At 33.9% G+C, this 13,184-nt stretch overlaps 1 protein-coding gene and 1 long non-coding RNA gene across 2 annotated transcripts; both read right to left on the bottom strand.

Moving 5' to 3' along the window:
• Window positions 1-911: 911 nt before the first annotated feature.
• LOC108196852 (protein ALP1-like) lies at window positions 912-2,456 on the bottom strand. Its single transcript, XM_017364322.2, has one exon. The coding sequence runs from the start codon at window positions 2,335-2,337 to the stop codon at window positions 1,024-1,026; it is 1,314 nt and encodes a 437-aa protein (XP_017219811.1). The 5' UTR covers window positions 2,338-2,456; the 3' UTR covers window positions 912-1,023.
• Window positions 2,457-8,934: 6,478 nt separating this feature from the next.
• On the bottom strand, window positions 8,935-10,044 carry LOC108199351 (uncharacterized). The gene is made up of 2 exons (XR_001802395.2): window positions 9,860-10,044; window positions 8,935-9,191 (listed from the first exon to the last, which is right to left on the bottom strand). It is a non-coding gene; the product is annotated as an uncharacterized LOC108199351 (long non-coding RNA).
• Window positions 10,045-13,184: the final 3,140 nt, after the last annotated feature.

The raw sequence follows: 13,184 nt of genomic DNA, 5'->3' as shown, positions 1-13,184 counted from the left end.
TCTCATCCTATAAATTCCTGTGTATATATTTTACTAAGAAAATCTGTTTAATATATTCTGGTCTAGTGTGAATGGGATGTATGTGAAGCATGAATAATGCCGTCCTGAATATTGTTTATCTGCAATCAAATACCCTGGTGATGTATTGATAACATATGTACATAAGTTTTATCTATAAACCAACAAGATGTCCAAAACTTGGAATCTAACCTAACATTCTAACAATTAGATTATTCTTTTGTTTTAAAAAATGGACCCTTTGATATATACCAAACCAACTCACTGACCCCAACAAAGATTAGGAGTATATGCAGCTCCTCTTGTTTCAGAATATAACAATTCCTTCCTTTCATATGGAAACAAACATCACCATTTGTATAATGGTCGAGTTCCCTTGTATATGTATGCTACATAGGTTTCGGGGGAGGAAAAAAAAACGCTAGACAGGTTAACCCTAAGTTTTTATATATACAAGGGGTGTTATAGTATCATTCAGCGTAAAATTGCCTCATCCTAGGTTTTTACGTCCAGTGTTTTTTTCCTTGCTGAACGTATACTACTATCATTCGTATGTTCTGGACCAGCTGCCCTGTACAATATCAGTGAAAGAGAGGGAATACAGGACAAAACTAAGCTAGTTACAATTACTAGAACTTTCGTTCAAAGAACAATCGATCTGTCGAGAAACCCATGGCCCTTCGCGGATCATATCACATTCACGCAATGCCCTTCCTGAATCAGTATCGTAAAAGTCTGAACATACTCTGCACTAGAGCAGGTGTTTGTGCTTCTGAGAAGCAGAAAACAAACAAACATAGGAATCGAGTCATTGAGTTGATGTTTATAGCAATGACAATAACACAAGAATTACGAATTCTATTTTGATAAGTCAGTTGATTCAGTTTAGGAACTATGGTAAAACCTGGGTATGCATTCCACTTTATAGAGGATATAACATAAAAGCTACTTCTAATAAGCATAAACTGAAATGAAACACTTGGAGGTGAACAAGGCTACTTGTACTCAAGTCAAGAAAGCAGTGCTGGCATGACTATGGTGCAGAAGATTATGAGCAATTGAATCCCTTGCCTTGACTGCACTCACTGATCTGACTGCAATCTCAGGATCCATCTGATCATCAACAAGCTCAATCGCCAACTCGGGATCCATCTCCTCATTCCTCAATTCACATATATTGTGCAGAACACAACAAGCTCCCAGCACCACAGGCAAGTCCTGAAGTTTCACCTCAGTTCGCTTCTGCAAGCAAGCCCACCTTCCTTTCAACCGCGCAAATGCATCCTTTGACACCATCTGAATCTCCGCGATCTTCTCATTGAACTCGTGCTGAGTCCAAGTCAGTTGCTTCTGTGCATAAGGCACCAAAACCCAATCCATCAGCGGATAACCAGAACTCCCAACAATCCACTTCCCCTTCAAAAGCCCTCCATTAGCCCTCTGATAAAGCGCAGACTTCTCCAGCACCTGATCATCAGCCATCGAGCCAGGCCAACCAATGCAGACATCACTAAACACCCCACTCGAATCCACCACACCCTGAACTGTAATCGAATAAGAACTCCTCTGATTCTTCTCAGTATGCCTCTTATTGAAATAAGCCGCCACACTCATCTTCGGAGCAATTATAGGAATATGAGTAGTATACATTGATCCCACCACATCAGGAATCCCCGAAACCATCTCAAACTCATCTCTGTTCTTCCTCAGAACCGCCTCATCGCGCCATTTCAGATACTTAGGCATCAAAACCGCCTTGATCGCCCAACAAACCTCAAGAACCAGCTTATGACAAGTCGAAATCCCCAATCCAAACCTCTTGGCCACAAGCCTCAAAGGCTCCCCAGTAGCCAATCTCCACACACAAACCGCCACGCGTTGCCTCACCGGTACAGCATCCCTCAACATAGTGTTCTCCTTCACCACAACAGAATTCAGCTCCTTACAAATCATCTCAAAAGTCCCTTTTCCCATCCTAAAGGCCTTCTTGAACTCCTCCTCAGGAAAGTCTTCACTGTTGCATTGCTCCCACCACGCTTTCGACCTCTTCTTCACCCAGAGCCTCCTCTGAGACCCTCCACCATTAAAAACCACATCATCACCAGAATCAGCTTTCACAGCATTCCTCAACTTTTTCTGGGGACCACACTTTTCTTGATTCTCAAGCAACAACAAAGAAGTGATGATTTCTTTCAGCCCTTTTGTCTTGACAACCTCTCCTTGCAGCCCAGTTGCTTCAACACTATCATCTTCATCAATCTTGGGTCTGGTCAATCTTCTCTGCCTTTTTCTTGGAGCTGTGCTGTTATTTTCACTCATTTGACCTAGTGCACCTCTGAGTCAGTTGTGCATACAAGAATTAAGTTGGGAAGAGAGGAGTTTTATGTGGAAATATAAAAGACTGGTGGAAAGAGTTGTTCAAGTTGAATTGTGTAAAATAGAAGCATGGGAGGTGTGAACGCGTAGGAAGATTGAGTTGACAAACGAGATTACAAGTACAGAAAACGGCCCACCTTGTCACACATGTTTGTCATAAAATAAGAATCTTTTTAATACATTGCACTTTAAAATTTAAACAAAAATGTTTCCATATACTCCCTCCGTTTCAATTTACATGTTCACATTTAAAAAAAAAAATTGTTTCATATTACTTGTCCACTTCAACTTTCAATGCAAAATCATATTTCCAAAGTCAATTTTACTCCACATATCCCTTGTTTATATTTCCTAGATCAATCCCACTCCACATATTTTGATCATTTAATGCAATTAATTTATGAACACCCGCTTTTCTTAAACTGTGTGATTTTTTTAAAGTGGACATCTAATTTGAAACGGAGGGAGTACTTTGTTTTTTTTAAGGGAATAATGGGTAGAAAATCAAAACGATAAATATGATAGCATGAGAGAAGTGGGGGAGTTGAAAAGATTGGAATTTTAGGATAGGGTGTGAATGCAAGGTGTTGAAGACATGAGGAAGTTTGAATAAGATGGGGGATATATATGACACACACATTTTTTTATACTGTGTCCACGCAGTATTGTGTGCAGGTAAAGGCGGTGACTTGTGAAAGAGGCGGTCGGACCGTTTGTTATTCTTGTATGCGGGAGTATTTTTATATTTTTTCTCACTGCATGCATCATATATTCATATCATCATATGCATGCTGATATTGAGCTTATATTACAATTTTTCAGTTTAAAGTAGGATAAAAACTCCCGACTTAACAGGCTCCAACTAATATTTTATTAAACTTCAAAAAAAATCATAACTTATTTTAAGTAAACATGTATAAGAACATGAAATATTTACTTCCTCCGTCCTAACAGGTTGCTTATATTTACTATTTACACGTATTTTGAGACTCTAATAAAGTATAATTTCATAATTTTTTTATTTTTAATTATTTTTGGATAAAAGTTTAAATAAAAAGTAAAATTTCTTTAAAAAAAATTAAAATATGTTATGAAACTCTACTTTAGAGAAATCTCTATATACGTGTCAAATAATAACGTAAAGAACGTACTGAGACGGACGAAGTATGATTTTCTTGATCAATAATCGATACTGAAATGTGCCACTGCTCGGGCATGTTTGAATAAAATTAAAATAAGTTACTTCTTGATTGAAGTAAAAATGTGAATTTTAGATGATATGTAAATCGGAATTTATAAATTTATAAAGTGTGTGGAGACTTATAAATTATTGACTTAATTATCAAAAAAATTATATAACTATCGTGTTTTTTTCAATTTAACCATAATAGTATATTTGTTGCAGGATAATGCAAGTAACTTTAGAAAATTTTATTTAAAAAACCCAATCTTACTAGTTCATAACTATAGTTAAGTTAAAATTAAGATGGATGCCACGTATATTATCAAGTTATTTATTAAATTATTTGGTACATGGGTTTTATTAATATTTTTACTATCTCATTAAGGGTCAAAATCCTAATTCACAATCTACACAAACGCAGAGCCTACTAAAACTTATGTTCGAAGGCGACGATGTTAGTGTGATTTTTTGAAACCACCGTCTATCAGTACTGTATATCGATTATTTTTCATGCGATTTATATTAACTTATATCGAATTGATAATTTTATTTAAGAAAAAATAGATTTTTTCGCCACCAAACATATTGTGTATTTAGAAACTTAGCACTAAACTATGATTTTTTTTGTCACTGATGTTAGGTTCGGAATTTTTTTTGTCACTGATTTTAGATTCAGATTTGATTATTAACACTATATTATTCTTTGCTAAAAAAACACTATATTATTCTTTTTAGCATTATTAAAATATTGTGGTAGTTTGCAATATTCTGGTGATCTGAAAACGAGAGTTTGACACGCATTTTAATACTTCTAAAAAATTTAGTTTCATAAATTATTTTATTATTTTTTCTAAATAAAAATTTATTATTTGAATTTTTATACACAAAAAGAAAATGTAAATATAGATGACTTTTTATGTATGTATAATAAATTATGTAAAATTTTAAAATTAAATTAAAAAATTGATGTATTGTGCTGCTTGTGCTGCATGTGACATTCATGTCAGCTATGAATTAACCATGGTTAGAGATTCATTAAAATTGGGTTATATCAAATTGATTTTGTATTACTTAGTTGCATTATTCTGCAACAAAAACAGTTTTATGGTTAAAATGAAAAAATCACATAAGTTTAATAGTTATTTTGGTAATCAAGTCTAAATTATTTAAGCAATGATGATTATTTTACTTTGAATATTTGATCATCGAAAAAAGTTGTGCGTTATTATAGGAGAAAATGTAAAAAAAGGAAAATTAGTTTTCTCACCTACATATTTCTTGTTCCATGGCTTCATAATTCTAATGGTTCCATAAACCGATGAAGAAAAAAAAATTATAGAAATAGGTCAACAAGAGTAGAAATTACATCTTATTAAGGGAACCCCTCTTTAGACATCTGTAGAAACAGAAATAAGAATACCCACCACCGACAACCGTTTAAAGAGAGCTTGTAAATTTTATATAAACAATATTGATAAATAAAAAATGGACTTTCACTTTGATGGCTAGATTTGAACTCAGAAGTTGTCAAATTTTTAAACCCGGCCCATTTTCAAAAAATGAGCTGCACTGCTACTTTAAAACTTTAGTAACACTAGTTCAAGAAGGGTTTTTGAATCAAGCCTTAAAAGAAAACAAATACTCCTACTTGTATAGTTACCGCAAAATATTAAAAGAAAAAAGAAGTCAAAGAAAACCATGTGGGTTTTATTACACATTTCAAGGTCTGCTGCTGTAATTTGCTAAGGTAGCACGTGAAGTTTGTCATGCTCATGCCTGCTGCCCACATTAGTTCGTTTCGTTTTATTATTGTTATAAATTAAATTTAATATGACTGAATTAAATATGATACTTTCGAGTTTAAGATGGAGCTGTTGCTTTTTCAGTTTCGACTCTCTTCATTCACCGGATGCTCCACGCATGCTATCTTTTTATAGATTTGTTACATTCTATTTGCACCTAATCTGTGGAAAATACATAAACTAAATGTGAAAAATTGTCCTCTGAAAAGGGAAACGATAGTTGAATTATCAAATTTGTTTTTGTTATACCTTAAACAATTCACAAGATATCCATAATATAAATATAAAGTTAACGAAAAGATGTTAAATGAACCTTCTTTTTCTTTTAAAATGAATTTCCACTTTTATCTTAAACTTCTTCAAGTCCCAATTTGTTCTTGCTCTGGTGTTATCCTCGCGTCTCAGCTATAATTAAAAATTATATTTATTATTAGAATTATAAAAAAAATATTTCTTTTGTTAACTGCAAATAAAACATAATATCGACTAGCGCCTTGCATATTCTCTTTTGAGTCGGCTTTGCTGCGAGTCAATTTTATCAATTCCCCGCTGTCCACTCCAGGGAATGCGCCAATATTTTGAAAAGAGAAATCGTCTTTTTGATGTGGTACTTTAAAGTGGATGTGCCAAATAATAAACTTGACGTTACGTGATTAAATTCTTTAGTTTTAATTTATAGCACACCTCTTAACAGAGTATCAATCATTAGTCTTTTAATTAATTTTAATAATAAAAAATAAACGATATTCGAACTTTTTAACATAATAAAGAAAACGGAGAGGAATAACACTGGACGAGGGTGGTTGTTGGTTTAATATATGTTTGAATAATTTTGTATTTTAAGTAATTTCAAAATATTAAAACTCAAAACGATATTCACAACTAAATTGTTTTGCGGTATTTTTCAAAAACTAAATTGTTCTCGGTAATGCAATTTTACAATCGTGTTAGACTTTAAAACTTAAATTTCATTCCTTAAAGAAAACTAAAAATTCACTATAAGTTCCATGACATTGGGCTGACTTGTAGCCTTGAATAATTTCAAACAAGTCCGTTCAACGGCCCTAAACTTTATCTCCTTAGATCCATATAACTGTCGTTTGCCTGGCCCAAAAATAAGGGGCTAAGAAAAACACTTGAAAACATACGATTAACACTGCTAATTTAGCAGGAGCATTCAGCATAGGGCTAAAGCGAGTTCAATTAAACTCCACTGAAATTTTGAAAAATTTAAGATTTGTATGTTAATTTCTTAAAACAATTCACAATGGTGAACTTGAGGGTTAATTAACAAAAATGTATTTGTAATAATAGATTGAGTTTGACCCGTGTTCCTGATAAGTGGTTATAATTTTTATAATAATACTCTTCTCATTTTAATTTAGATGAATTTTTTTATAAAAAACCAATTATTTCAAATTAGTTGATCCTTTTCTTCTTTCGATGCATAATTATTAACAATATTACAAATTATCCCTTGTGTTTTTCATTTTGAATGAAACCTCCTCATATTTGAATGAAACCTCCTTATAAGTTAATATAAGTGTGGTGCCTGGATCATGTTCTTTCTCTTTAGGACTGGTTATTCGGAATCATCATAGTGAATTTATTCAAGCGAAAAAATCTTCACCTTACAGGAGAGGTTACAGTGTTTGAAGCCGAGGCACGGGGTGTACTTGAAACTATCAAATGGCTCCGGGCTTTGCAAATGTCCAGTGCTGATATAGAGACTGATTCGCTGCTTATTGTGAATGCAATAAAAAAGGTGAACTGAGTGTAATCTGGAAGCAAGCTGGAGATGTGTTGGATGAATATCGTTCCAAACTTGATGGTAGTCTGATTTTGCGATTTTTTTTTATTAAAAGGCATGCCAATGAGGTAGCACATATGTTAGCTACTCCCTCCGTCCCATTGATTAGTATACGTATGGGAAGTGGCACGGAGGTTAAGAAAAAGTGTAATTTGATGATGAAAAGTAAGAAAAGTGAATAAAGTGGTGGGACTCATTAATATTTAATGTGTGAAATGAGTGTGGTGTTAGTAAAATGGTGGGACCTACTAATATTTAATGTATAAAGTGGGTGTAGTGGAAAAAGGTAGTGGATGTAGTTAAGTTTTTTATATTATAAAAGTTTACTATTTTTGGTATGTATACAATTGATGGGACGTCCTAAAAAAGAAACTGTATACAATCCAATGGGACAGAGGGAGTAGTATTTTTCAATCTTCTCCAGAATGTTTTTTCTGGAGGCGCTGATGTATGATCCGGTTTTGAATTAATGAAACTCGTTTGGTTTCAAAAAAAGAAGAAGTTAATATAATAAATGAGTAGGTGAAGAATGAACAAGAAAATCTTCTTGGATCGGATAAATTTCATCGTATTTGAAGAATAGTATGAAATTATATTAAATTTAATTTATTATAAATAGGATATACAAACTCGAAATATATACGATAACAAATGATACGAACCTCTTCTCACAAAACCCTAAATTTTTCTCACCTTGAAGTAGCCGCTGTCTCTTTTATCCGAGGGGCTTCCATCGGATTTCACCGGTGGAAAGCCCCAATATTGTCTTCTTTTCTTACTATTAGTTAATCTCTTTTTCTTCAATAAGTTCCCAATTTATTTGGGTTTTGTTTGGTCTCTCCTTCTGTGAGAGTTTGATTTTTGTTTGGATTTTGTGTGTTCATCATGTCCGGGATTACAGATCTGCGGGATTTTCATGATGCTGATTCAATGATAAAGGTTTGTATGGTGATGCATTTATGGTCGATTGCTCAAAACAATATTGAGAGTATTACAGCATGTATATATCTCTTCAAAAAATCGCTTGGTTGCCTACCGAAGAAGGAAGGATTCAACGGCGATATGATTCTGCGTTTGTTCAATTTCGATTATATCTGTAGATGCCGTATGGCTTTTCATTATTGAATTATTTTTCTTTTTCAAAAAAAAAATGATACGAACCTTCTTACTGCAAATATAGCCATCACGGGAATAAAATTATAAATTATAAATAAAGGAATGTCAATTAGAGAATTGATTTTCTCTGTACAATCCCTAAATATTTATAACACGTGTTAATTATTATCTGAAAATATTTAGGAGATGCTCGTAATATGTGAAATGTGTAAAACCTTCATTGACGGAGAGAGTAAAAAAAGTACATCCCAACACTATCTTCACAAAATTATTTCTATTTGAAAATAACCTTTATATTTATATAGTAATAATATTTTCTCCGATTCCAAAGATTTTGGGTAAAGAAATTTAAGGGTATTAACTTGACAACCTCCAAGATCCATGTCGTATTTCTATCACTACATAAAATGTCCTGAAGGCTTGTTGACTTCATGAATTTCTACAATTCGATCTCTTACAACGGAGGTTCATAACTCTCTCATTATCCCTACATGCAGTGCAATTTATGCCAGTTCTTCTTACTTGCAAGTGTTAAATTTAAAAAAAAAAAAAAAAAAACTAAACTAAACAGACATAACACTATAACAGCATAACAGATGTAATTAAGGACCTCCAGCAGAGTCAGGTAATTGTTGAGAAAAATTTCTAATTTGCATAAGACTCATAGTAACTTAATTGGCTCAACAAGCTTACATCCAATTACAAGAAGTTCCCATGTAAGGAAACTATATATATTCAAAACCAACACTGTATAAACCAAACAAGCTAGCTGGTCTTTTACATCTATAGGGATTCTTCTTGCACAAGCTGAACTTCGTAAATTGGCTACAGCCAATCACCAGCCCCAAAGGCTCCAATTCGTGCTCTCTTCTTCAGATTCACTAACCTGCAAAACAGACTGTGTAATGACCTGTGTGTGTAGAATCAGAATCATGGTTACAAAAGGTTTTCTGAGATCAAACCTAACATTTCAAAAACACAGGCGAATGCACGGCTATGAATAGCATGGTTTGAGGGAATTGGACACAGACATTAAGAAGGAATCGGACTAAATTATGAATGTTTGTGCTTGATTGTATGTAGAACTGATCACTTCTTCACACTTTCGCATATAATCTTAATTCTTATATATATAAACATGCGAATAATAATTAGCAATATACGAACTACATTTGCTATATGATGATAAAAAAAGGTCAAGGACAGCTAATAGATAATCACATAGAGAAGACTCAGATTAAGGGCGACAGCCGGGATGACAGATAGAGGGTGAGCACGCAGAGCTTCTGGCATCCATCATGCGAGAAAGTACTATGTGTGCTCACTCTCTTCTGTCATCTCCCTTGCAGTGGCTCCAAACCATGCCCGAGAGGGAGGGAGGGGGAGAGAGAGGGGAGAGAGAGAGAGAGGGAGGGAGGGAGAGGGGGAGAGAGAGAGAGAGAGAGAGAGTAGTGAGTGGGGATGACAGATAGAGGGTGAGCACGCATAAATTCAAGCATGAACATGCAAAAAGTCCATGTGTGCTCACTCTCTTCTGTCATCTCCCAAACTTACCCTCTTAAACACCTTATGCACACAGAGAACTTGTAGTTGTTGCAGCATACGAAACCCTAGTCTGGAATGCTTCCGACTTCCCAAGTATATAAGCAACTAGTCCTATATATAAATGTCTATGTGCTTACAAAGAGGGACAGTGTCCTTCATATTCTATTACATATATGTAGCTATATCTATCTCTAGTTATGATTGCTGTGAGAAGAAATGCTATGGATGCTGTGCTTTATATAGGAGATGAAACAGAGAGAGAGGCTTGCGCGTACGCATCCAGAGGTGGAATGGAATAAATGAATATGTATGGGCTCTGCTCCTCTGCTCAACTTTTTCATATCTTAATTAACTTATTAATGTGGTCAACCTCATGGCTCCTGCAGTAGATCATGTGTCTACCATAGCTAAAGCTATACATGGAGTTGGTGTTTATAATTCATTAAAAACAAGATAGTTCATATAGATTTCTAAATTAACAAGCAGGAGGATAGCCTAGACTAAAACCCCAGCAAAACCACAAAAATTAGTGAAATGTTGGTAATTTCATTCATGTTTTATTTTTATTTTTTGAAAATTTGCATTCATGTTTTTCTTCATATATATAAGACCAGACTGATTTCAAATAATTAACAAATAATCATTTTAATTTCAGTTCCGTTTGATCTCAAGCTTCCACAACCATTTGTTAGAGGTTCGTTAATTTGATGACTGTCAAAATAGGTTATTTATTACATTGTACTTATCGATGCTTCTTGTAATTCTAAATCTGATAAGAAAGTCAATAAATTTTACTCATGCAGATATGCAGTCCTCCTCATCCATTACCAGCTTCCAACCACTCGATCTGCAGATGCAGTAGCTTAAAATAAGAGGGAATTTATATAAAAATTATTTTAGGCTTTAGAGCGCCAATAAGACCGAAAGGAAAATAAATAAGAATTAGCATAGATATACTAGTATCATATACCTATCTCTTGCTAAATGCTTTACATCGACATGTGATTGGATTAGGGTAATGTCTTGATGTGTTCGGTTAGTTGAAAGTGAAAAAAATCGATGTCGATTAAACAATGATCAGTCGATTATGTTGATATGCCGATCACAACCTCAAACCCCCTAAACAATCATTAGTTTTTGGCTTATTGGTTTCCAGAGGAACAACGACGTGGGCAGCAGAATGAACAGCAAAATTTGAACTTCACATCATCAACTTCGTATTCTCCCGCATCTACTCCCCTTTTTCTAGAACCGCAAGAATATATATTTACTATTGCGATCCAAGAAAATATTCCGAAGCCCTAGCCGTTGGATCCCGATGATAAGCCTTTATCATCTTTCCCACTAATCTGGAATATCTGTATGTGCCCCATATTCTAGATCGTTGTATTTGCTCTCATGCACTGCTTTCACACTATATATCTTCGTAATTAAATTAGAGCTTTTCTAATATATCTGGCATGTTAATATATAATATGTATGATCCTAGTAAGAGCAAGTCCAATAGGTGTGCTAAATCAAGTCTTAAATCCAAAAATAGGGAATATGGGATAAAATTGCACTCCAACACTATGCTAGTGATGTGCTAAATCACTAGCACAAGCATCTCCTTCCCTATTTTTAGAATATGCTAGCCACTTCTAAACTATTTTTAACATTAAAATATTCATTTCCCTCTCTCCTCCACATCATTTCCTTCTCTTTTTTCCCTCTCTCCTCAACTATTTAATATTATTATAATAATAGGGAATGGATATAGGGAATACTATTGGAGCTCATGTGCTAAATCACTAAGACATATTATTTTATAATATTTTTAGGGAACCTCTTAGCATAGTGTTGGACTTGCTCTAAGCTCTAGTACTCTTAACATTTCTTTGAAAATATTATTTGGATGGTATTTCTTTCCCGACGTTGAGATTCTGGGAGAAATGATCACTTAACATGATATTAAGACTTAGATTGGTGGGAGATTCGAGCTCGACTCTGTCTGATACCCAATATTAATCTCATATTTGAATATGGACGTGAACGCAAAGTAAGTGGTCATTTAACACAGGCACACACTCATATAACATTGAAACTGATATAAATTTACTGCTTAATTGAAAATCGGTTATTGTATGTGTTCATGATCACACCAGAAAATCCAATTTTACTATACACCATTCGTATTCCCCATAATTCGACACCGTTCTTCCTCACCAGAGATTTTTCTGTCGCAAGTATTCGTCTTCCCTGAAGCTAGATACAATAATGCAGATCAAAGCTTTTGGCACGAATATATTCACTTGAACAAGATTGATTTTTCAAGTTCGTGAATAGCCTCATCTTATTATTTATTAATCAAGTGATTAAGTAGTCCATAGTGAGGTAGAGCACATTCTCCCTTTTCCCCACTTCAGTTGCACCATTCCAGGAAGTAAACTAATCTTTCAACTTTGATTGCATGAAAAAACAAAACCGAATCCATTCCAAATTTCCCTCTCATGAATTGATGTATCCACCTTTTTTATACCACTTGCATGGCAGATGAGTTGGGATTTGAAAAGAGACCAAGTTAGTTAGAGTCCAAAGTAATTTTTCTCGAATTTCTTGTTTCATGTAACTTTAATAGAAAATTATTTTCGAAAATTGACCAGAATTATGTTTTTTAATAATTAAATCATGATTTCTCTCCATTTTAATAAGTTTCATCCCGACTATTTTATATTTTCCATATATTTTATCTCCACGTATCAATTAAAAATAAATATAGAAATTATTGTCCAGGGAGATCATCGCTAATTAATTTAATTTTTAGTGGTGTATACGGTGCATGCGAATTTCAAGACAGCATGAATAAACAACAAATTGTAATGGCAGGCCCAATTTCTTTGTAAAAAGATAAAGTTATTTACAAATATTATAATTTATTATCTTGGCCAATAAACGGTAAACAAATACATTCGTGAGAGGACCACGCGAGGATCTTCAATTTCAAAAGTAATTTAAAGTAAATATGCTTTAAATTATAAATAAATACTAAAAATAAAGCATGCACTACAAGAAAACCGGGTATTTTCGACCTCTATTTTCGACCAAAATTTAATTTCGACCGTATTTGGTCGAATCATTGACATTTGTCAGTTGGATGATGTAAGTCACCCTAATCGTACAGACTAACTAGGTGTTTATAGTATCTTAATGAATAACTAATCGAACTTAATCATAATTAAGTGAAGAATAAAGTGTTAGTCCTTTCATCATGCGCAATGCAATGCAAAGCTAATGATTTGATCACGAAGTATTTAAGTTGTATGTGAGTACTGATTATGAAGCCAATCAGCTGGTT

Source organism: Daucus carota, chromosome 1 (genome assembly GCF_001625215.2).
Source record: "Daucus carota subsp. sativus chromosome 1, DH1 v3.0, whole genome shotgun sequence".
In the NCBI taxonomy this organism is placed as follows: Eukaryota; Viridiplantae; Streptophyta; class Magnoliopsida; order Apiales; family Apiaceae; genus Daucus; species Daucus carota.
This window is presented reverse-complemented; position numbering and strand designations above follow the sequence as displayed.

Bases quoted from the DNA above. Each gene is read 5' to 3' on its own strand.
- LOC108196852 (XM_017364322.2), bottom strand. From the start codon at position 2,337: ATGAGTGAAAATAACAGCACAGCTCCAAGAAAAAGGCAGAGAAGATTG.